Genomic DNA, 23,493 nt, shown 5'->3' with positions numbered 1-23,493 from the left:
TGGCTTAGTGGCTTTGCTTGCGCATGGCTCTGAGACAGTACTCGACCTATCAGAAAGTGTCTGCCTCGAGGCTGCCAGGTTTTTGGCGCTTAGACGCGCACCCGTTGGTTGTTGAGGCTATGCTGTCGAGCAAATATACCACATGCCGATATTTTTGTCGTCAGCAGCGGGTCTCCCGCTAGAGTATTATTACTGTACAGGGTTACAACTCACACCCACCGGTTGCCTCCCCTAGCCCATGTACACTTGCAAAATTAATTATATACATAACGTATCTTCTCTCATGAAATAACAGGGATATCCTCCTCACTTTCCTGTCATTGTTTCCAACAGACTGGGGTTAATCACGTTGTGACCTCGCCACATGGTTTCCAGCAACAATGACTATAGCCAACGGCTTCCACAATCATACCGGGACTCTCGACATGTTGAAAACCTCGAGGCTGTGTGGGAGCCGATCTTGTACCAGGAGATGGGCAAACATTTGGACCTGATCAAAGAAGGCGTCAAAGGCTTCACCCAAAGCCGCTCAAACATCCGCAGGAGCTTGACTGAAACCTCTCTAGAAAGAGATGAGACAGCAGAGATGATTATCCAACAATTTTTGAGTAGGAAGTTTCCGGGGTTAGATGACCTGATCACCCAGATCGGTCCGCTGCTGAGCCAATACCCCAGCCAAGTCGCGCCAGCGGCGATGGTTGCGTGTGACGATGATGATCGACGCTCATTTACCATGGAAGCAGAGCCTGGCTCATCGAGACAATGCCAGGGAGAACAATCGATGGGGCCTCCGCCCCGCCCAGCGGCGCCGATGGCACCAGCAACCGCGACAGCACCCAACGATGCCGGGCACCAGAGCCCATCCGAACCGCTATCTATCCCTGACTTCCAGCCGTCGCTATCTTCTGATGGCGATCATGATTCTCCCATCTTTCTCAGAACACAGACTGCTAAACGATCGTTCGATGCCATGGAAGTCGACCAGCCGCGCAGTCCAGAGTCCTCTTCCAAGAAGGCCAAAATAGCGCCACGATGGGCTAATCTTGTAACCAAGTCCTTGGATTTCCACGAAGTCGAGGGGAAGCAGTATATATTCAAAGACATGCGATGTGGCGATGGCATATGGCTCGTGGTATGGTGCGGCCCGGGCCAGCGAATGCCATTCTTGGAACACCCACTACGGGGCAAGGGCGCATTGGACCATTGCCGGCAGAAGGGTCACCCTTGTCACGATACAGGAATCACGTCTGCGTACGAACTCGAGGACATTGTTCAGGAATTTGTCTATCGTGGTAAGGGACCCCTTGGGCAAAGTTGGTACTGTGACGATGTGAACTGACATGGCAACCTCGCGTAGTCGATGGATCACAGGAAGAGTTGACGGAGCAGAGTATCAGAGCTGCCAATGAGAAACTAAAGCGAGAGTACAATGTTTCACGCGAACAGGGGAAGAAGTCACGGAAAGGCAAGGAGAGAGCAATCTCGACCCGTTCCACGACCGTGGAGAGGAAGGAGGTCACGGATTTGGGTGATGTCGATCTGGACGATGTGATTTTCTGAGACCCACTCTGGACAGGATTATGCGCTCAAACGATGACCAGTCGCATCTACTTTCCCATAATTGAGGTGCCAGAGGAGACCACACCGGAGCTCTTGCCAGCTGATGAACGATATGATGTATATGTACGGCTGCCGTCTAGTTAACGTCGCCTCATCGGACTTGTCGCGCGTCAACAAATAGTGTGTTACTTGGAACTAGTGTCTGTATTTATGAAATATTAATCCCGTGCCTTGAGTACCGAGACTATGTTTGACAACACCCTAAACTTCCAACGTAGCGCTTGCCCTCCGTACGCGTCTTCCTTCGAGCTGTCCAAAGGCATTTGAGTCTAGCAGCTCCTGCTCCTGATAATAAACAATCGAATTCCAAGACAAGTCAAGTACAGGCATAAGTAAACCAAGGACATGGCGACGGGAGCGGGCTAGTGGTTGGTTTTGGTGCAGAATACATGTAGAAACTTTCAACTAGGCCGTAGCCTATTATTCAAGTTCATGATACTCAAGAATAACGGGGGAATATCACAGGCTTCTGAGAGAGTCTCCACCGCTGTCGGCCCGAGGCGACTATGCAAACCCTATTTTGAACTTCGTTCGTACATGGTGGCCACAGCCTTGGACAACGGCCAATCTGTTGTGGAATCCAACGTTAGTAACAGGGTCGTCATGGGTACATTTACCCTAGGGCATGTTTTACACAAGCACGCCACTTACCAAAGACCGTTCGATCTCGGTTCCTGCGTGTCAGCAGGGCCTCGTCGCCGACGTGTATTTCCCCCCCGATATTCGACACAGGACTGTATCCGTACCTTCCGAATACTGGCATAAAGGTACAACCCTTGTCAACTCTTCGGTCCTTGCTCAGTTTCTTCCATGCCTGGCCCCTCACATCAGCGGCTGGCTTGCCCGTCTCGTAGTCGACAGTGATGGACTGGCACCTCAGACAGTTTCCGGTCAGCGCAATCTGTGCCCCACCTGCAAAGCGCAGCTCGGCCCAATACTCCTCGTCGAAAGGTGCGGGACTTCCAGACACCACGATGTTTGGCCGGAATTTGGTGACGTCCATCTGCACACCCCCGGCCGACGGGTCCGTCTCCCGGAGCCGCCTGCCGACTTCTGCGTTGGACTCGGCCGTAACCACCAGATACTGAGCCATATCTGCAAAGCTGATTCTCTCGGACTTCTGCTTGAGAAATGACGGGACGAGGTAGCGGCGTACGCTATATGCCGCCGGCGGCAAGCTCTTACGAAAGGCTTGATCGCTGTGTGGCGCGCCTGAGCCCAGAACGGGGCGGGAATTCTGCCCGAGATGAACCAGACGGGCTTCGAAGCCCAGATAGCTGCTAAACCAGGCCGAGAAGCCGGCTCCCATGTCGTACGCGTCGGTAATGGCACCATACATGTCAACACGGTTCTTTTCCAGAGTGTCCAACTGCGGCCGGAGTGGAAATCGGATCTGCTTTTCGCGTCCTTTGGCCTCTTCGGGACCCGTCCAGGTGACGACAACGTCCCGACCTTTGCCGTCCGGGGAATCCTCGAGACGCGTTGAGAACAGCACCATCCGGAGGTGGAACCCGCTAAACATAGACTCGAGACGTTTGACCTCGTTGGTATCAGGATCGCGATGGACCTTTTGCAGGCAGAAGGTCCTGTCGTACTCGAAACCAAGGGGGCCAATCTTGCCGTGCTTTAGCTCACAGCCCCTCAGCCCTTTGACAGGATAGAAGTATAACTATGAGGCATCATCAGCACAGCCGTTTGGAATTTCCTGTAGCTCATGAACGATTTGATCCGCTAATTAAATACTCACGGCTTCGACCTTGAGAGGCAGGTTTGCCGGAACTGACTTCTGCGGCCTGGTTGCATATTGCAATATCGTGAGCAAGATAAGGCCAACTGATAGAGCCACTGCCACAGCAGCCCCCTGCGTCCCTCGGAATGAGTTGACAAAGTGAGACAGCGTCGTGTCCATGTTATCTGCAGCGTGACGAAATCAGCAGAATTGTGTGGGGTTGTAGTCTTTCAGGTGATGAGAAAAGGATTGCCGAAAACTCGGAACACTGTGGAAAGACTACATGAGGGGCGACAGAGTTAAAGTATGCCCAGGTAAGCATGTAATAAAGCCGCTAACGTGCCCAAGTGAGGAGGGCCGGCTTGGCAGTATGCACTGCGAACGAAATATACGCTTGGGGCGGGTTGTCTGCATGTGGACAAAATAAGTAGTTCGGAAGTTTTGCTGGGAAAGGCATTTGGAATAAAGAGTGCTGAACGCGCTGTTATTTTCGCCCAAAACATGCGAGCACTGTTACGTAGCGTACCTGTGGACGAAAAGGCTTTTGAAACTTGAATCACTGCATCGGATTGTATGGGTTGTGAGGTTATCTCGGAGACACGTGACATCTGGAACAAAGCAATAACGTCGGCTCACGTTGTCTCGCTTCGACCGAGCTGCGTTTACTTACATTCCCAATGATGCGACCTGAACCAAGAACTGTCATCAGTGGGCTGCTCATATTGTGGGCTCGACATGCTCATGGACAGATATAAATAGCTATTCCGTACCCACTGGGCATTTCCACATCCCACTCGGGGGTTGAACTCTTCCAAGGCTCTCTCTTCTCGTTGGCCGGACCCCACCTGGGCGCGTAAGTCAACTCGCATGTTGATATGCTGCTGTCAACCGCATTGCATTCCGAGGTTGTTAAGAGTACTGCGAATTAGCGAATACGACTTCCGCACACAAACCAGAATTGGAGCACCTGGGCACTTTCCGACCCGGAAAACAATTAGTGTAATGAACAAGCCCTGGATCGTTCAACATTGAACTTTCGGCTCACAAGTAGTATATGCCACCAGAACACGCCACTTCATCCTGGAAGCAGTACCGTGCGTGCGGTTGTCTTCCATGGAGACAAAGCCCAGATCAAAAGCTTTTCGCTCTAGGCGTTCTGCGACACCTTATCTCGGCTATCAAAGATGGGTCTCTGCTGTATTTGGAGCTTCACCGATTAAAAGTTTCTAGAAACAAGTTCCATGCAGGAATGCGGATCAACCTGCAGGACAAGTATGAGGACTCGAAGTGGGAACACTCAACATCAAGCCTACCACAGTGCCTAGGTAGATGATCCTCTGGGCGGTCTGCCCATCCACCAGCGCAGCAAAAAACCCTGCCCGCCTGCCTGTCAGGCTGGTCTGAGGTTCTGCTGCGCAGTGGATACAGCCGACTGGATCTCGCACACAACTCAATGGTGTTTCCTGCCAGTACAGTCCTGTCTGCATGCGTGGCATTACATCGGCCATGCAGAGACCCATATTTCCGTTCCCCGCCCGTGAACACCGCTACTTGGAACCGGCCATCTCCCTAACAAAGTGAACTAACCAACAGCGGTGTCCGTCGTGTCGACGATCATGAGTTCGGGCCGGCATGGCAGCTGACTGGCCACATGTGCATGCACAGTCCCCAGCGAGTTCCCCGACCTCACCCCGCAGCCCAAGGGTACACTGAGAAAAAGAAGTGTGGGTGGATATGGCACGCCGGCAGCGGTCAGGACGTGCGGGACAATTATATAACAAGTGAGAGGCGGTGCTCGCGACCGGGGCTGCTGTGTCTTTTGCTTGCCACCTAGCAGTTCATCAAGAAATCCTGTGTCAACCTACAAAGCACCATGGCTCAAGCAGGAGCTGCAACGGACCTCTACGCCTCGCCCAACACGGGCTTGGTGCACCAGCTGCGACAAAACCCTTATGTCCTGGGCCTCGCCTCTGTAAGCACGACCTCCCGTGGCAAACTTGAACATTCCATGACGTCCGGCTGACTTTGCTCTTTGCAAGTTCGCGTCCCTGGGAGGGTTCCTCTTCGGCTACGACCAGGGCGTCGTCTCAGGCGTGCTGACAATGGAGTCATTTGCCGCCAAGTTCCCTCGCATCTTCATGGACAGCAGCTTCAAGGGATGGTTCGTCTCGACGCTTTTGCTGTTCGCCTGGTTCGGGTCGCTGGTCAACGGGCCTGTTGCAGACCGCGTCGGCCGCAAGGGGTCCATCCTTGTTGCTGTGGTTATCTTCACGCTGGGCTCTGCTCTGCAGGCTGCTGCCGACTCGATTCCAATGCTCTTTGCCGGACGGGCGATCGCAGGCTTCTCTGTCGGGATGCTCACAATGATCGTTCCGATGTATATGTCCGAGGTGTCGACGCCGGCCATCCGTGGCACCCTGGTTGTGCTTCAGCAATGTGGGTGATGCGCTATACTTGTGGCTCCGATCTGTTCTGATACTTAATAGTGAGCATCACCTTGGGTATCCTAGTCAGTTACTGGCTTGAATACGGGACTCAATACATCGGTGGAACACGATGCGCACCAGACATCCCATACACTGGGGGCTCAGCATCCACTCCGGAATTCGATCCCATCGCCGACGTCGGGCCAGATGGCTGCACCGGCCAGGGCGAAGCTTCGTGGAGGCTTCCCCTCGCCATGCAGATATTGCCTGCCATCATTCTTGGTCTCGGTATGCTCTTCTATCCGGAATCACCCAGGTACTTCCTCATGCGGCAAAAGGAAGACAAGGCACTGGAGGCCCTTGCATGTATTCGGCGGGTTGATGTTGAGTCGGAAACTCTGTGCCGCGAGTACCTTGCCATTAAGGCCGAGGTTCTATTTGAGGAGACGTACGGCCGTGACCGATACCCAGGAAAGACCGGCATCAGTCTGTACTTGGCAGAGTACTCCTCCTTGGTGTCGACCAAGGCTTCACTCAAACGGTTGACCATTGGGTGTGTGGTCATGTTTTTCCAGCAGTTCATGGGCTGTAACGCCATTATTTACTGTGAGTTCAAGGTTTCCCCTATTACAGCCCCGGGCTTCAGGTGTTTTGGGACTTTCTGGTCTAGCAATTTGCTAATTTTCATCAGACGCTCCAACGATATTTGGCCAGCTCGGCCTCTCAGGCAAGACTTCGTCGCTCCTGGCCACTGGCGTATACGGCATCGTTAATACACTTTCCACCCTCCCAGCCCTGTTCCTCATCGACAAAGTCGGGCGCCGGCCACTCCTTATGTGTGGAGCCATCGGAACCTTCGTCTCTCTTGTCATCGTCGGCGGCATCATCGGCGGGTTTGGCTCCACACTGGTCTCCAACAAAGCAGCTGGCTGGATTGGTATCGCGTTCATCTACATCTACGACATAAACTTCTCATATTCATTCGCCCCGATCGGGTGGGTCCTGCCATCCGAGATCTTCAACCTCGGCAACCGCTCCAAGGCCATGTCCATCACCACGAGTGCCACATGGATGTGCAACTTCATCATCGGGCTAGTAACGCCAGATATGCTGGACACAATTGGCTATGGGACATACATTTTCTTCGCGGCCTTCTGTCTTTTGGCGTTCGCATTCACCTACTTCTTTATCCCGGAGACGCGGGGGAAGAGCCTCGAGGACATGGATGCGGTGTTTGGAGATAATGCCGCGCATGACGAGAAGGCAAGGCTGTTTAATATTGCAGCTGATCTTGGTATTGTCGACCTAGATCGGTACCAATCTGCGAAGGGTGGGGATGAGAAACCATCTGTTGAGCAAGTCTAATATTACTATGTAATGCCTTTTCGACACAGAATGTCAGTAATGAATACACGAGCATGATTCTATGAAGATCCATCCTAACTCTTGCAACGTGATCTTACATATGTGAATCCCTTTGTGAGTTTCGGCTCAGCCACTTGCAACTGATGCAGTATCTCTTTGTATAAACCCACTGTTTCAAGCACCAGAGAAAAGCTGGTGATTTCTTGAAGGGGCCTTGATCCCATTGACCCGTATATACGCCACACTTGAAATTCTGAGGCTCATTTCACATGAATAGCGTAGACCTTTCTCTGGCCGCAGACGTCGGAGTTGCAGACGGCTACGCCACGGCTCACTGACTAAATGCATTTCACCATGCTAGTCTTCGAGAAGGTATCTTGGGGACCGAGGTAGTCAGTCGAAAATGTCTTAAACTCCTTTATTTGTTTGCCCCGGCACTTCCCTCAAATATGTAGCCACAACTGGTATCATATTCTCACTTTACTGACGATGGGAACCCAGAGAATGATTGAACTGCATAATCTAGCTCTGACGCGACCAAAAAAACATCGTTATAGTCAACTACTAGAGAGCAAAAGCCATGATGAGCGTGTTTTTACTACTAACGATATGAATTGTCTGTGAGCTGAAATGCTGGCGACCAGTTGCAAATGTGAGCATGCCCCTGTCGGTGTCTCATGTTGCATACTTAAGTAGTCAGTCTGTGATATTTGACGCTCGCGCTAAAGAGAAATTCATCAATAATAACCTGCAGTTTCCATATTCTAGAGAAGCTACACCATCAGAGCTAGTGCTTCAAGTGCTACGTGAATTGTCCGATTAGAATCTATGCTGCAGATGCTTTCATACAAAGGAGGAATAAGTAGAGGAAATTTGGGTCCTCTGTATGGGCTGTATCTGCTTATATCACAAGATGGGGGAGAACCTACAATCGGCGGGAATTAGCATTACTTAATAACCGCCCAACAGCACAAGTTGAGGAATGTCATGATCCCTTGCCAGTGGATGTGCAAGATTCGTGTGTGCTTCACACGGGCAGCTCTAATACGACAATGCTTTCCCGAACAAATAGACTCTCAGGTGGATGATGCGGACGACAGTTGTGTGGTCTCGCTTGAGGGTGTGAAAGCCCACGCTGGGTCGTTTTCTTGATGTGTTTAGGTAAGGATTCGATGCAGACGGCATGGATGTGAAAAAGCATCTGTCTCAGGGAATTCACTGGAACTGGACGTCTCCCCGTCTCATTCATTTAGTTCTGCCATCATCCTCATTGTGTTATAGTATTTGCATCAAGTGGATCAACGAAGTCTATCAACACTTGCTTAAACAACGGTTGTTACGAAGTTTCTCGCACAGCCGACAAGGCTTCGTCAGCCAGACTGCGTGCATGACTGCCCCAGGGCGATCTGCTGGAAGTCAGGCAAGGGTATATAATTACCACTGTTATCGGCATTATATGTTTCTTTTCCTCCCTTCCTTTCCAAAACGCCAAGTCTTTGAGCGCTGACCACTGTACGAAGGCGCCTCCCATGGCTTCGGACGTATACTGAATAAGAACGAAACCAACCAGTATGAAGAAAAAGAGAACTGCACTAGCTTCCTCGTTCAGCCAGGGTCCTGCGTCATATAGACTTGACATTTCCAATGGCCATGACCATGAAAGTCTTCATAGCAGTAAACAGTTTCTAACCTACATATCTGGCATTTATAAAATGTTACACCTGGCTGCTTGCTACCCCTTACCAACAAACCCCGGCTTTTCATCAGCCTGAATCCGTGAGTCTTAAGGGGCCAGACAGCTAATTCTGAAGCGGCCCCGAGATCATTAAATCGATAGCGGACCATGCCTCCGAGGCTCTGAGCTGCCATAAGACGCTGCATCCAAGGGGCAGCATCCCATCGCTGAAAGCACCGTCCACTCCCTGCAATTGAATGATGTCTATACACTTTTTTCAGCGCGCCCGCGGTTGCCTGCATGACTCCAGATGGCACAAGGTAGTGTCCTGTACGGTCTGCTCAGAAGCTTTGCCCGTGGTTAATCGTTGGCCCGCCGTGCGGAGCAAACCCGCGAGCCTCGATCTTCCCCAGTCATGCGCTCCCACAGGCCTGTAGATAATCGCGCCCCCCTCTTGGGTGGCCAGTACGCCCTCGTGCGCCCGTTCCAGCCCCAAGGTCTCATCCATTTGCTCTAATTCTGGTCAACGAATCGTACGAATCGCCGTTTTCTAGGTGTTGAAGAGTCGCTAGTATGGACCTCCGCATTCAGGCTCTGAGCTGACTCCTAACGGCGAGTAAACATGAATTGCACCGACTCCCTGGCATTTTGCGTCGTCCAGACGCTGTCCTTGCCGCCTTTCCTCCACTCATCGCCCGTCGCATCTTCGCCGCCACCGCGCGTGGCCTCGCCCATAATGACCTCGAGGTCTCGCTTCTGGCTGCTGAGCCAGTCGCGTACGAAGTTCGCCGGGTCTTGGGCTAGGCTCTTGAAGAAGCTGTGTTTCGCCTTGGAGTCGGAGATGGCCTGAATGATGATGGCGAGCTGCTCGTCGAGGACCTTGACTTGGCTGAGCATGTTTGCATACTGAGGATCACGTAAAAATTGCTCCAACCTGGCGTGGTGGGGGTCGTCCACGGCAACGCGGATGTCGTAGACTGTGGGCTCGGGGTTCTTGTGGAATTCCTCGTCAACACGAACGGTGTAGGCAAGCTTGACTGGTGGAAGGGGCTGCAGATGAGGAGTGATGTATTCCTGCAGTGCTGGTATGTGGCCTGTGTCCCTTTGGACCACCTAGGAGGAGCAAGTCAGTACCGTGGCCCGTGATTCGAGCGGACGAGATGGCTGCCACCTACCTTTCTCAAGAGCTCATCGCAACGGAAATTCCGCTTTTCCTCGTCCTCCTGCAGACCCATCAGCTTGATGTACTCCCACAGGCCCATGACGACCTCGGAGCGCGTGGCGGCTTCCATGTCGACCACATCCGAGAGCGCGGGGCTGAGCTCGAAACGCTCCGGCTCCTCATGCCTGAAGAGGTTGATGGTGATGTTCATGTTCTCGTCGCCGTTCTTCTTGAACGTCAACTCGTCAAAGTCGGCGGAAGCTGGTGGGTTGGTGGGGTTATTCGGTAACCTCTCGGGCTTGTTCCACTCGATGCTCTGCTCGGCGCCATTGCGCATCTTACTGCGATCGAAGTCGACAGTCATCTTCTTGAAGAAGTGTGAGAAACGTGGGCGAGGGGGTGCCTTGGCGAATGGTGCCTTGGCCTTGTCAGCGGAGACGTCGGTGTCCATCTTGTCGCCGTCGCTGCCATCCTTGGCCTCGGCGTCGTCCTTTTCGTACTCGTCGTCGTCGTCCAGCAGGCGGCCCTCGATCTTGACCCGGAAGCTCGAGTCGGCGCTGGTGGAGAAGTCGAAGCTGTCTGCATTGATGCCGTTGCCCTGCCAGACCTGATCCTCGACGGTGTTTGTGATCCATACCCGCACGGTCTTCCATCTCTTGGCGTTCTTGTTGACAGAGTCTACAATGTCCAGCCTCTTGCGTGTGATTGTCGCGTCCAGCCTCCTCTCAAAGTCCCTCAGCTCCTTGTATCGCTGGACGCCATCGCTCATGATGCAGTCCTCGACGCCATCGGGCATGGTCTTGTCGGTGGGCTTTTTCGCGCGCAGCTTGGCGCGCTCGACGGCGGCCTGCTGCTGGTGCTGCTTCTCTGCCAGCTGGGCCTGGTTGAGAGGGACATGAGGAGGGTTGTGCAAGCCCTGGTGGTGCTGCATCATGGGGCCTGTTGTGGAAGAAGCGCGGCGGTTAGACATGATGGCTGACTTTGCCAAGGCTGGGCCGGGGCGGGCTGGAGCAGGCCGATGTTGCTAGGCTTGATACTCGGCGAGGAGGGCGTGTGGGACGGTCGGGAGGGGGGGAGGGAGTGGATGGGTGCTGTGCGCCGTGGCAGAACAAGGCGTTGGTGAAGAAGGGGGGGGGGGCGCGGCGACAGCAAGCACGAAGGCAAGCAAGCACGAAGGCAGGCAAGCAAGCACGAGGGAAGCAGTGTATCGGTGGGTTCGGCGCGTGATGAGCAGGACAAGGACGTGCCACGTGCGACGGCGACTGCGACGGCGAAAATGCAAAACTCGGATTAAGATTCACTGACGTACCAATTCCTCCGCGTCGTGGAGCAGGGACATGCGGCGACCTCTGGGGAACATTTTGTGGGAACTGGCGGTATTGCGCCTGCATCTTGCTTCGATTTGCGTTTGCGACGGGGATCGAATCGTGCTGGACCCGCTTCTTGTCGTGGCTTTCCGATTGATTGATTGAAAAGAATCGGCCTTTTGAAAAGGGGGCACCTCGCTCCGTGTTGCCGGGTTCAGTGAATCTGACGCGACTTGGCCGAGATGGACTATCGCATTTGACGTGGCAGAGGATGATCGGACTCGCAGAGACGTCTTTTGGATTTGTGGAGTGCAACTAGACAAGCCAGCAGCCCAGCCAGCCGCGACAGGCTGCACACATGCACAGGGTCAACAGGGCGCTACCGACCTATGTGCAGTAGTACAGTGTAGAGCACAGGTGCAGAACACCCTACCAGGCCTCGCCTCGCCGCCACCCCACCCCCTGCCTAGTGTTCTACATACCTCAACAGCACCGTCGTATTGCGCCCATCCCGCGCTTCACACACTTTGGGGGTCCGTGCGCATCTCCCATCACAGCACTTGAGTCTCTCAGCCGCCAATCCTGGGTGGTCGTCGAGCATCTTAATTCTTGTATCTGTCACTCGTATGTTTTTTTTGTCTGGCTGCAACAGGCAGATCGGAATGCCCTTCCGCGAGCGAGAGCATTTGAAACTGATATGAACCGACGGTTTTTGGTTCAGGCGCAGCGTAAAAAAGGCATCAGTCACTTGCACATCGCGCCGGAACGGCCGCGACAGGCAGCGGTGTAATCACCGTCACCGTCACCGTCACCGTCTTCCGGCGTCTTCGCAACGGGCAGCCGTCTGCAATCGTGATCAAGCTGCACACGCGGCACGCTGCGTCACAAGCTAGCCGAGCACCAGACCTGCCCAGGAAGGAAGGGTCTCGCCAGCTCCATATGGAAACTGTCACATATCATGGGATGCGGCGCGGCACAGATTTGACAGAATGTCAACAAGTCTCCTGATTTTCCCCTTGATTCCAGGCTCTACCTCTGCCTCTGCCTCTGCCTCTGCCTTGCTCTGCGCCAAACCTCCACCAGGTCCTTGTCCTTGTCCTGTCTTGCTCAACTTCTCGGACCCCGTTCCCGGCCATTCATGCCGTACCCCACGCTGGACATATGCCAATTATAAGCTTAGGTGTAATACAAAGGTCAACACCGCCCTCCCTGCCCCGAGAGGCCCCCGCTCCATCCTGCGTCCCAAACAAAAGGAATTGTATGTGTGGCTCGACAGTTTTCAAATTTGAATGCAGGAGAACAAAGGTGTGTGGGTAGAGGCTGTGATAGAGACGATAATGATGATAATGACGATGATTCTCCCATGGCAAACGCGGGTTTTTGTGGTTGTCTTCTGCTTTCTGCCGAGATCCCGAAACAAATACGCGCCCACACGACGCCCTCTTGCCCCCTTGCGCCAGAAAATGCCAAAGACCCTTTGCCTTGCCCCCTCTCGTGTACGCGAGTATATGTTGAAAGCTGATAAAAGAAAATTGGTGGGTGCAGGGCCCAATGATGCGCTGTAAGCGGCTGCTAATCAAATGTGAGCCCGCCCATGTGTACTGCCTGCCCATTGTGTAGCGTATTATGGCAAGTCTGGGTAGGTGGGCTTAGAACGCTGCTGTACCTAACCCGTTCTTGGACTGCCTCTTGCTAAATCGGTTCCTCTTCGCCTGCGACTCCTCCAAGCTGGCTTGACTCTTGCTCAACTGGTTGCGCCCCGACCTGTCGGCAATGCTGAACCCTCCTTCCGGATATGGCACCTGTCGCGACAGTGTGCTTGCGGGGCTGGGCGACATAGACGAAGACATTTCTCCAAAACCGTTATCGCTGTTGAAGCCGGACAAGTCTTGAGACATTGCGAGGTCCTTGGCCCTTTCAAGCGCTTCTATCCACTCGTCTACCGTGCCGGCGTCGAGCTGGGAAGACTTGGGCTGCTCAAACTGGAAATGGGTCCCGTTCTGGTGTATTGTCAGCACCTGAAGATTCGCCGCGGAAATGGGCCTAAAGACCGCCTTGTGATAGTCCGACTTACCGCATCAATGCACCATACGACCTGCCCCTTTACGTCTATCTGAGTCCGCCACACGCAGTCGGGCGTGAGCAGTGAAATCTCCTGTTTGGCCTTTTTCTCTTCGCCCCCGGCAGGGGCCAGCACAATGCGCCCACTAGATGTGACCATGACCAGCCGTTGCTTTTTCTTCATCGTGCTTCCGCCGAAGAAACGCGACAAGCCTTTGCTTTGACCATGCTCACCCTTGCCGTGTGGGCTATTGGGAATTGGAGATGATATGACCAGCAGGTCACCCAGTTTCAATATCCTCTCATTGTTTCGCGTCAGCACTGGCGACCATTCAATATCGAGCTGCGTGGGTGGTGGAAGTTCGGTAATTATCCTGGCGGGCCTGTTGCTGCTGCCGTTCTGCGACTGGAGCCCTCGACTGGACGGCGGATTCTGGTTAGAACCGGACGACGAGCCGTTCAGTTGGATGATCTGCGGCTCCTGGGCAGGTGGTATGTGCGGCCTGAGCCGAGGGGCCTTCGTCCTCCACAGCCCCTTGCCGAAACTGTGCCCGTCGAAGAACTCGTGGTTCTTGATGTGCTCGATGGTCAGTCGCCTCCCCGGGTCCAGGACTAAGCATCGCTCGACGAGATCGCGTGCTGCTGGTGGGAACCCTGAAGGGAACTCATATTCCAGGCCAACGATCTTCTGGAATGTCAGGTACTCCGTGCCGCCCTTGAACGGCGGACGCCCAGCAAGTAGCTGGTAAATAATGCAGCCGAACGCCCAGACGTCGCTCGCCTTGCCCGCAGTCTTCTCCGTAAGAAGCTCCGGGCTGACGTATTCAGCTGTTCCAACAAAAGAGGCTGCCCGGGAGCTTCCTTCAGCTGGAGGCGCGTTCTCAGGCGTCGGCCTTGGGTCCCGGGGGTCCGGCAGCAATTTGGCCGTCCCGAAGTCGGTTATTTTCACGTGCATGTTGTCGTCCAGTAGCACATTTTCCGGCTTGAGGTCGCGATGTATGACCCCCCTCGAGTGCATATACTCGATGGCGTCAAGGATCTGGGCGCCATAGAACCGTGTGCACTCCTCATCAAATGTATGTGTCCTTTTCAGCACGCCCAGCAGCTCTCCTCCGTTGCATAGGTCCAGTACGTAGTAGAGCGAGGTCTCGTCTTGGAATGTATAGTATAGCCGAACGATGCCCGGGTGCTCCGTTAATCGATTCAAGGTGTTCTTCTCGATGTTCACGTATTTGATCTTCTTCTCTTTGATGATGTGCTTCTTCTCGAGCACTTTGATGGCGTATTCCTTTAGTGACTGTCGATCCGTAGCCAGGTAGACGGTACTGTAAGATCCCTCGCCCAGCACTTTGCCGAAGGAGAAATCACGAACACCCTTCTTGACGGATCTCAGCACTGTCTTCCCCTGTGCATCGAGCTCTCTTCTGACGCCGACGGCCGCGCCTTTCTCCTGCCATTCCTCGCTGTTGCCCGGCTGGGGCAACTCGGGCCCAAAGTTGTTACCGCTTGACTGGGCCATTGGCATTCCTGTCGTGGAGACGAAACCACCTCCTCGGCCCTTGGAGCTCTTCCTCGGAGGCAATGCTGCACCGCCGGCGCCTGGAGGCAGCGTGCGCCGAACTTCAGGATTGTACGACCGCTCTCGATAACTGGGGGATCGCTGGGGTATTTGACCAGCGTAGGGTACTCGCACCGATCTTGAGTTGCTCCGCGTGGGCAAATCAAACATGGACGCTCTGGAGCCCTCTGGCCTCAGGGAGTTGTTGTATGAGCTCGGCCCTGCCTCGGCGTTGTGGGAGACAGAAAGGGGGTTGGGCAGATTGCCGGACAGCGGTCGAGAGGACGCCTGGTAGTGCCTTTCCGGACCGTCCATTTGTGACACTGGGGGGGCAGGATGCTGGGTTGGGTGCGGCTGCGCAGCGGGAGGCACTGCAGGGCCGTCGGTAGTGGATTGCGCGTAGTCGGGATGAGTGGCCGGTGGTAGGTTCGATAGGGGCTCCGAACTGCGGAGGGGTTGGCTGCCGTAGGAATCGTGTAACTGCTCGTCGTGGAGGTTGCGCGATAGACGCTCGGAGGAGTGTTCAGGCTCATCTAGGGGGAGGGAGGGGGGAGGGCTGTGGTTGTTGTCATCTGCGGTGGGAGGTTGCTCGCGGGTAGGACTGGAGTCGTTGTCGGAATCATCTGAGAGATTGGCGATTCGCAGACCGCCCAGGGCCCTGGACAGGCTTATGTCGCCATTCATGGTTACTGGCGTGGACTGGCTGGTCAAAAGGGCCGGGCTGTGGGATGGTGGCGGGCAACTTGGCCGTGTCGACCGATGGGTCGTTCGGGCAGGGAGGAGGCGCTGTCGCTGGTGCCGGTGCCCGTGGGTGGTAGCAGGGACGCCGCAGTGCTTCCTTAGAACCGATGAGACTCTGGCCTGGCCCTGCTTGGGATGCTGCCCGTAACCACAACCACAGTTAGAGCCTCAGATCGAGCCAAAAAGGATGTAGCTGGACCATGGGAGGGCGGGCATCAGGGCGCTGCAAGCCGTATAGGGAAAGGCAGGGTGGGATTGAATCGATGCTCATTCAAGGTGGAAGCAGGGCAGCTGGCGTGGCGTGCGGTAACAGTGGACTATGCCCGGCGGGCAGGTGTCCGTGTCGAAGGTCGGCAATGCTGCTTGATTGCTCTAGGTGTCCACCTGTCCCGTCTTGGAGAGCCCCCCGTCCATGAGTAATGCGGGTCCGTTGATCACACAAGGAGGCTGAGAGGGCTGGCCCGGACTCAGCACTCTGGCCGTCTGGCCGTCTGGCTCTCTGGCTCTCTGGCTCTCTGGCTCTCTGGCTCTCTGGCTCTCTGGGGCTCGGCAAATAGCTGCCTGCTGTTGACGGCTTGGAGGGCTGCACCACCAAGGTATGCTGTGCTCCGCTGCGCTGCGCTATGCCGTTCTGTACAATAAATAGGCAGACTACGGGGAGGGTTGGCAGCTAGGTACAGGACGGAGTAACAGTACAAAGGTGTGTGCCCGGCGGAATGGAGTCGCTCCTTTGGTCGTGGCAGATTGAAGGTGAACTGAAGAGGTAAAGATCCCTTGGGTTAGCTGCAAGGGGCAAGCCACTCTCCCCTGCCCACCGTACCGTTTTGGAGCTGTACGTTCTGTAAACCGCCCGTTTCTGTGTGTTAGTGCCCAGGTACGGGTGATGCTGTGCGCGTGAGGAGCCAATTCGATCCAAAACACAGCACACACTCTTTCGGGGGGGGGGGGGATCCCACGATCGCCCCCGATTCGAGCTTATCACTTATACCTCCCACGGGCATTATTGCGACACCGAGTTGCACGCCGTCGGCGTTGCAGTCTGCAGCACCGGCCTCCAGGCAACCAGGGTTCGGTCGCGGTATCAGCTGTCCAGGAGCTAACAGCAACAAAAACGTCCAAGCATAGACCACCACATGGGCGCAGTACGGAGTCTGTACTGTGGTACGCCTCCGTCGAGAGTTCTGGCCGACATAACATGCCCGCACGCACGACCCTCGTTGCGTTATGCAATGACCGCCTGCCCAATTGTTCACATGCAAGACATGCACGCTGGGGCAGGCCAAATAGCGTTCTCGCAGCTTCAGAGAATATCGGAGGGTAATTAACTGACCTCCCATGCAACGGAGGAGCACTCAGGGGGCCTCTACACTGATCACTAACGCGGGCCGACGAGCTCGATTGCTTCGACGGGCAGTCCAATATCACTGATGTTGGCTAATTTTAATCCTCTCCCGGGTCTCACGATCCAAAATTGCGTGCATTCTGGTCGACGCATCTCGTAAAAATTGATCACGGCTCTTGCCAGGGTGCCTAATAATAGACCACGCGCATGCTTTGCCACGACAGCTTCTCCAGATGTCATTATTCAAAGGCTGGGGTGCTCCTTCCTCGCGCGACGAGGACGCGCAAGGCATGCCTCCCAAATGCACCCAGCACCTTGAAATTGCCAGTGCCAGTTCTTTGCTGGGGAGTCGAGAGGCTCAACCCACCCACCAAACCTGGGTTAACGCGCACGTAACAAATAGAACGCCATCACTTCGCCCCAGCACTTGCGCTTACCGTTGGGAGCTGGTTCTCTCGTACATTACAGCCGTGGCGAAGGCGTCGTTTCTGCCTGAGTATTCACATTCCAGGATGATTCGTCTCCAGCCAACATCTATCCTCCTGACCATGTCCGAGGTCAAGGACCTGGAACACCGTCGTCGTTATCGTAGGTATCTTCAAAGGCAGGAATACCCAACGTCGGAGGAGACGGTTCATCGAAAGACCAGTCCGAGCTTGGCACATCGGGCAATCCCTGTGACGCTTACTGGACTTCGCGATCGAAGGTCGTCTGCCTCACCAGAATCTTTCATTGCCGACGCATTACCAGCGTCGCCCTTGGCCAGGATCGTGACCAAACAAAGGGGAGAGATTGAAGATGAGGCGACCCCAACAAGATCACAACCCGCTACAGGGCGGAGGATGCTTCGGCAGGGTCCCCAAGCGACTCGCAGCGGCCCCGATACACTCCATCACCTGGATTTGCCCATATCCTCGGGGTTGACTTTCTCAGCACAGCCGCGCAGACGTCTGGTACCCCAGAGACCCTCAGAGTGCGACAGCTCACAGACTGTGCCAGGCAGTGAGCCAGTACAGAGTTGTTTCTCGCCCGAAGGGATGAAAGATGCAAACAATGTCGACCTCGCCGTCAATGCTCACAATCGTGCACCAGCGAGGACCGACATGAACCCTCACAGGACCAAAGATACTGATCCAATGAAAAGCACTGGTCGCAGCCCGACGTCTGGCCTGCTGGATCTGAGCATCTCCTCCACAGAGGCTTCAACTAGGACCCCGTCCAAGAAGACGTGGACGCAGACCCTAGTAGGTAGCGTCTGGTGACTGTGACTATGCATCGACCCATAGTTAGCAGTACTCTGACGCCATTGTAGGCAATCCGGACCCGACGCTCTTTCGGCGTTGAACCGTTACTGGGAAACGGTGCAGTGCCCGGTACACTGGGATCCCAGCGTCGTTGGTCGTCTTGTATCGCGACCGAGCCCGAACACGACGGTGAACCTGGACCCTCGGTAAGGGAACAGGACATGCGGCGCCGTGTAGCGAGAACACGACTGGCTGACGGTGTGCTACAGAACCGAAGTAGTCCGCAGAGGGCAGAGAGATCGGTCGGACGTCTAGACCAGATGTCTCCAAAGGCTGGCCGTGTGTTGTCCATATCCACTCACGAGGCAAGTGCTGCGGGAGGGAGTCGGTCGCCAGGACACCCAGCCTCGTCCGCCCGGAATCCCACGACCCCTAGACGTAGTATGCGGATATATGACGATCTGCTCTCGCCAACGCGTCAGCCTCAGACTCCAGAGCAGTTGCCAGAATCCCAGCACCAGAGCAGACTTCGGGGGTCATACACGGCCCCGATAAGCCGGCTGCGGTCTTCCCAAGTCCTCGGTCGGCCCCCAGCGACAGCCCGAAGATACCGTCACCGCAGAGCACCAAGTCCCGTGGGCATGCGGACACCAGGGTTTGAGGGTCTCTATGGTGGGCACGAGAATGAGGATGATGCTTTACTGTTTGCAGAGGCATCGGAGGCGGCGGAGCCGGGCACTCCCCCCTCCAGACTCAGGCGCGCAGACTGATACGGAATTGCCGTCCGACCTCAGCTTACGTCATGAGACAGTACATGGGCATTGCAGCGTGATGGGAGACATGGAAGACCGGTGTGGTAGAATGAGACAACGCATAAATTATCACGGAAGACTGGATGCTTCGCTACGTCTGGCCGGGAAAAGAACACAACGATGGTTTTGATATCCTAAGGTGTTTTGGCTCTTTGATGCTCAGGGGCAGGAACAAGGTAGTCAACTCACTCCCCTTTGCTCCCAAATGGAACATCAGACAGCATAAAGTAAAACTCAAAATCGAGCTCTCGAAATACCAGAGCAACAGGCCGTGGAGGTACATACATGAATCGCATCTAGCGCATGAACTTAAATAGTTGGTGGCAGAATACTCTCTTGTGACGTTGGAACTGCCATGTATTCGAGGATTCACACGCGGAGCCGAGGGTATTCGGTATGGCATCCACGAGTGGCAGCCTCTCGAGTCATGCTGACGAGTGATGTGCTGCTGGTATGTAGTACTGTGGTTGAAGGCGGTGGTGGCTGCTTACTCCGTACTGTCATGGCATGGGATTGAACCAGTCCGTTGTGCAAAGCCTGCATAACTATTATGCCGGATCCCATCTGAACAACGCGGCGTTTGGCTTGTGCCGGGAGGTCTGGCAGTCCGCAGGTCAGTGAGCAGGGCAAGAAAGCATACCCGGCTCATTCATTGTATGGTAGCTGGTAGCTGGGTAGGGACGCCTGCAGGTCGCCTGGTCGTCCGCTGACTACGGGCAGGACTGAATCAGGTCTAGCTTTTTGTGGAGCAGACCGCTGTCCCATCTGCCTTGAATGCGAGGGTGCGAGGTACGTACATACCCGTGGGTACGGAGCAAGATGGTGGATAAAAAGATGGCTGGGGTAATTCCAGCACACTAACAAATATCCGGATGGGGCGTGCTGACTGGGCAGGCTGCCGTTGCAACCATGATCAAGGGGTGGTCTGCCGTTGTTGTGGCCTCAGGCATCAGTGCCCCAGCTCTAGGGGGTGGGCACAATCTTCCGATGGGTGCAGGAGCTGAGGAGGCGGCAAGTCAGTCGTCCAGGCTACGACGCTCCGGTCCGTCATTGCAGTCATTCAGGTCAGTGCTTGTCCAGGCTCGCCTGGAGGCGTCTGTCTTGGCAGAGGGTTAGGATTGGGCCGGAGATGGCCAGCAGCTAGTCCCTTTTCGTCAGTAGATCGGCCTCGGAAGAAAACCAACAGCGCAATGAGATCAGGGCAGCAGGGCAGCAGGGCAGCAGGGCAGCAGGGCAGCAGGGCTGTCAGGGTCTCCTCTCCCGGCTCTTCGCTTGCCTGCCCCCCTGTCCAGTCTGGCCAGTCAGCCGGTCGCTGGCTCTTTGGTTGACGGGCCAGTGGGCTCGCTGGTATGTTGCGCCATCGGCACCGAGAGTCTGAGACTTGGCCAGCTGGGCCTAGCCGCTTTGGGCATGTGAGGGCCTCGCAGGCCTGGAAAGCTTTCCTGGGGTCCTGCACGCTCAGGCCTTGATCCCCGTAGGCCCGCCTCACGAATGAGAAGGGAGCTCGCCGTCTGACGCCTTCCCTGCATTTTTATGAGGTGCACCGTGCAGGCTAAGATTCGACCATTCCTCTTGGGGGACACAGCGGGCGACAGAGGCGGACAGGCCTGACAGGCACACTGGCAGACTGGCAGAACTGGCTCACTCATCACAGAGGCAAGGCCCTGGCAACCTGGCCCCTGCTCTTCCTGACCCGGCAAAGCGCAACCCAGGCAAGGATCGCGTGCCGCAAGAGCTGCTGTGCGCACTGCGCTCGCCTACACACACTCGGAGACGGCACTGCGCTGCGCTGCGCTGCGCTTCGCTCCTTGGGAACCTCGCAGCTCTCTCTACACAGCACAGTACCCTCACACACTCAGCTCGCCCATCATCCTCCTTCTTCTCCCCACACTCGACAATCGCACTGCCAACCTTGGACCCCGTGTCTCGTCTCGCCCTCTTCCCACCCATCACCCATCCTTCTTATCTCGTGCCCTTCCCTTCCATCACTTTCCTCCCCTTCCGACTTTCCTTCCCTCTCACTCACCACACACCTTCACCATCACATCTTCTCTCTCCGTCTTCCTCCCCAAACACCATCACGCATAAATACCTTTTGCGCCCTCCTTCCCATTCTCCCTCAGTGTGCCCTTCCTCTCGCCCACCTACATTCTCTCGTCTTGTCGTCTTCATGCCTTAGCAGTAATAAGTGTCGACACAGTCCTCAGCCTCATCCCTCCCCAGGTTGTCGTCCACTTCAGTCAGCCTGTCCATACGCTCCTCCTTCTCGGCCTCGTCGTCGTCGACAGCCTCGCCATCCTGCCTGATCGTTCACCCTCTGGGTACTCGACACGTCTCGGCCATCCACTCCACCGCGCCAGCAACACGCGTCCAGGACCAATTCATTGACGGCCGACCTGACTGTAGTACAGTTCAGGCTTCCGGCTCGCAACTGATAACTTTTCTCTCTAGAAAATCCCCCTGACCTGAGCTGCTCACCTGCGTTCTCGCAGATCACCATGTCGTACTTTGACCGCACTGCGTCGCCAGTCATGGGCCTTCCCCCCCAGCCTGCCCATCAGCTCTCCTTTGGCAGGCCTATCTTTTCGCACCAGTCCCAGTCGCTCGGTCCTTCAGTCTCATGTTCCACCCGTCCTATCCTTCGATCCAGTTCGACTTTCGCCGGCCGCAAACGCTCCAGGGACGAGGCAGCGGCCAACCTCGACGAGCCGGAGAAGGTGGTCCCAGCTCCCAAAGTCGAAGAGCCTGAAGACGAGTGGGAGTATGGCCCCGGCATGGTTCTCATCAAGAAGAACACCGGCTACACTGCCGATGCTGGCAGCCAATCCGGCACCTGGCTCGAGGAGAAGGCTGCTCAAGAGCATGCCCGCAAACTCGAGGAAGCCACAATCGCCCAGAAGAAGCTCTCTCAAGAACGCTCTTCCCTGCGGAGCAACAAGTCGCAGCGTCTTGGCCTCTCAAACGACCCTGTCCCCTCCAACGACATGGCACAAACCAATGGTAACAACCACGGCCGCGACACCTCACCCGACGCGCCGAGACAGCCAGTCGTTGACGACTTTACCATGCACCTCGGCATTGGCTGGGCTCGCCTGAGCGAGGACGAGCACATCCAAGCAGCCGCTCGTGGCTGGGCTCGCTACATTGACAACCATTTCCCCGTCACTGGCGCCAAGATTCTCCTGCAAAAGTCCCAAGAGGCCTACCTTGTTCAGGCTCGCGAGGGCTTCTTCCTCTTCGCCGAAAACCTGCGCGAGGGCCGGCTTGTCAGCTCGGACCCCGAGCGTGCCTTCATCAACCTCAAGTCATCCCCTGCCGTCTTCGATGGCCCCTTGATGGCTGCTGTCGAGTCTCCTCGACCTCAATTCCAAGACACCCGCAACTCGACGTGGAACACATCCTCGACCGCACAACAACTTCCTACCGTTCCCGACATGGACATGGACATGAACTGAATGACTGCATCACTGGACTGGCGTTGAATTGATTTGCTTTGCTTTGGTTTTGCTTTTGGGTGGTGTTTGGGTCGGGCTGCGCCAATGCTGGTGACTGCTGTGCGTGCGTCGTTGGTTCTCCAATCCCACAAGGTCGGTTCAACTGGGGACAAAAAAGGTAACGGTGATTTACCGAAGGCGTTGCCACAGGAAATTTGCTTTCGCACATACCGCGCACATGTACTATTAGTTTAAACACAATTATCCATGCCTAGAATGATCAGGAGCACTTGAAGCCAAAAAGTTCTTTTCCTTGTCTTTTTTCCTGCCCCCTGCACTCTGTGTCGGCATGCAGAATTGATTTGGCGCTATAAAATCGACAGAGCCGCATGTTTGCGAAAATTGGCGACTGGGTGGGACCGGGCAACAGTGGAGAAACTTAGCCAAAGCTTTGGCAGCTGGCAGGCCAATTGACACGCCTTCGTGGAGCTGGCCTGTTAACAGCGCGTCTGATTTGGCACTTTGCCCCCCTCCCCAGTGTGCCCTGCCAGCCAGCCCTGCTCCGACCTTGTCGATCTCGGTGCCGTTCCGTGGTTGGTCCTGTAAACCCTCTTGTCCCGCGTGGTCACATAACGTCCCTGTCTGGGCCAGAATGTGAGGGCTCAGCATCTTGGTAGCTGGGAATCTGATCTGAGAGATGAGATAGTTGGTGGCATTGTCAGCCCAGGGTTGGTTGGCAGGCAGTACTGATGACTCGAAGCCAAAGCCAGTAACAGGTGGACTCGACAGTCAGCAAGTAGCAGACCTCACCCCCGGAGTCAGCGATTCCTCGAGTTTGGGCCGGCCGAGTCTGGGGCCGGTCGATAGGCTGAGAAGTACTGCAGGGGTGAGGAAACTAAGGAAACCCTGGACAACGAAGCCCGGTACGAGGCGAGTGCTTGCAGGTCGCTCACATGGTGTGTGCTATGGCAGGTCTGCTGGTATGGGACATCTCAAACGTGGGGGAATCATGGATCC

The 23,493-nt window shown here is 55.3% G+C and overlaps 8 protein-coding genes across 8 annotated transcripts; 4 read left to right on the top strand and 4 right to left on the bottom strand.

Annotated features, from left to right (window-relative positions):
- The first annotated feature begins 122 nt into the window (after positions 1–122).
- KVR01_009789 (uncharacterized protein) lies at positions 123–1,796 on the top strand. The gene is made up of 2 exons (XM_044781714.1): positions 123–1,292; positions 1,358–1,796. The coding sequence occupies exons 1-2, from the start codon at positions 365–367 to the stop codon at positions 1,558–1,560; spliced, it is 1,131 nt and encodes a 376-aa protein (XP_044641037.1). The 5' UTR covers positions 123–364; the 3' UTR covers positions 1,561–1,796.
- A 337-nt stretch (positions 1,797–2,133) lies between these two features.
- On the bottom strand, positions 2,134–4,024 carry KVR01_009670 (uncharacterized protein). The gene is made up of 4 exons (XM_044790438.1): positions 3,876–4,024; positions 3,368–3,821; positions 2,272–3,289; positions 2,134–2,188 (listed from the first exon to the last, which is right to left on the bottom strand). The coding sequence occupies exons 2-4, from the start codon at positions 3,527–3,529 to the stop codon at positions 2,136–2,138; spliced, it is 1,233 nt and encodes a 410-aa protein (XP_044640918.1). The 5' UTR covers positions 3,530–3,821; positions 3,876–4,024; the 3' UTR covers positions 2,134–2,135.
- A 549-nt stretch (positions 4,025–4,573) lies between these two features.
- KVR01_010025 (uncharacterized protein) lies at positions 4,574–7,140 on the top strand (the record flags this gene model as incomplete). The annotated part of the gene is made up of 4 exons (XM_044782735.1): positions 4,574–5,321; positions 5,389–5,785; positions 5,836–6,381; positions 6,467–7,140. The coding sequence occupies exons 1-4, from the start codon at positions 5,223–5,225 to the stop codon at positions 7,138–7,140; spliced, it is 1,716 nt and encodes a 571-aa protein (XP_044641273.1). The 5' UTR covers positions 4,574–5,222.
- A 1,468-nt stretch (positions 7,141–8,608) lies between these two features.
- On the bottom strand, positions 8,609–11,648 carry KVR01_009851 (uncharacterized protein). The gene is made up of 3 exons (XM_044791378.1): positions 11,287–11,648; positions 9,991–10,916; positions 8,609–9,928 (listed from the first exon to the last, which is right to left on the bottom strand). Exons 1-3 carry the CDS (start codon positions 11,366–11,368, stop codon positions 9,422–9,424), a joined length of 1,515 nt encoding a protein of 504 aa, XP_044641099.1. The 5' UTR covers positions 11,369–11,648; the 3' UTR covers positions 8,609–9,421.
- A 623-nt stretch (positions 11,649–12,271) lies between these two features.
- KVR01_010011 (uncharacterized protein) lies at positions 12,272–16,376 on the bottom strand. The gene is made up of 2 exons (XM_044784260.1): positions 13,359–16,376; positions 12,272–13,284 (listed from the first exon to the last, which is right to left on the bottom strand). Exons 1-2 carry the CDS (start codon positions 15,585–15,587, stop codon positions 12,934–12,936), a joined length of 2,580 nt encoding a protein of 859 aa, XP_044641259.1. The 5' UTR covers positions 15,588–16,376; the 3' UTR covers positions 12,272–12,933.
- A 706-nt stretch (positions 16,377–17,082) lies between these two features.
- Positions 17,083–19,677, top strand: KVR01_009737 (uncharacterized protein). The gene is made up of 3 exons (XM_044784720.1): positions 17,083–18,230; positions 18,299–18,436; positions 18,500–19,677. Exons 1-3 carry the CDS (start codon positions 17,220–17,222, stop codon positions 18,998–19,000), a joined length of 1,650 nt encoding a protein of 549 aa, XP_044640985.1. The 5' UTR covers positions 17,083–17,219; the 3' UTR covers positions 19,001–19,677.
- A 666-nt stretch (positions 19,678–20,343) lies between these two features.
- Positions 20,344–21,295, bottom strand: KVR01_009944 (uncharacterized protein; the record flags this gene model as incomplete). Its single annotated transcript, XM_044786709.1, has 2 exons — positions 20,344–20,484; positions 21,239–21,295. The coding sequence occupies 2 exons, from the start codon at positions 21,293–21,295 to the stop codon at positions 20,344–20,346; spliced, it is 198 nt and encodes a 65-aa protein (XP_044641192.1).
- A 245-nt stretch (positions 21,296–21,540) lies between these two features.
- Positions 21,541–22,497, top strand: KVR01_010105 (uncharacterized protein; the record flags this gene model as incomplete). Its single annotated transcript, XM_044793014.1, has 1 exon — positions 21,541–22,497. One exon carries the CDS (start codon positions 21,541–21,543, stop codon positions 22,495–22,497), a length of 957 nt encoding a protein of 318 aa, XP_044641353.1.
- Positions 22,498–23,493: the final 996 nt, after the last annotated feature.

Source organism: Diaporthe batatas, assembly GCF_019321695.1.
Source record: "Diaporthe batatas strain CRI 302-4 chromosome Unknown Contig00012, whole genome shotgun sequence".
NCBI lineage: Eukaryota > Fungi > Ascomycota > Sordariomycetes > Diaporthales > Diaporthaceae > Diaporthe > Diaporthe batatas.
The sequence above is the reverse complement of the archived record's forward strand: the minus strand, read 5'-3'. Positions and strand labels throughout refer to the sequence as shown.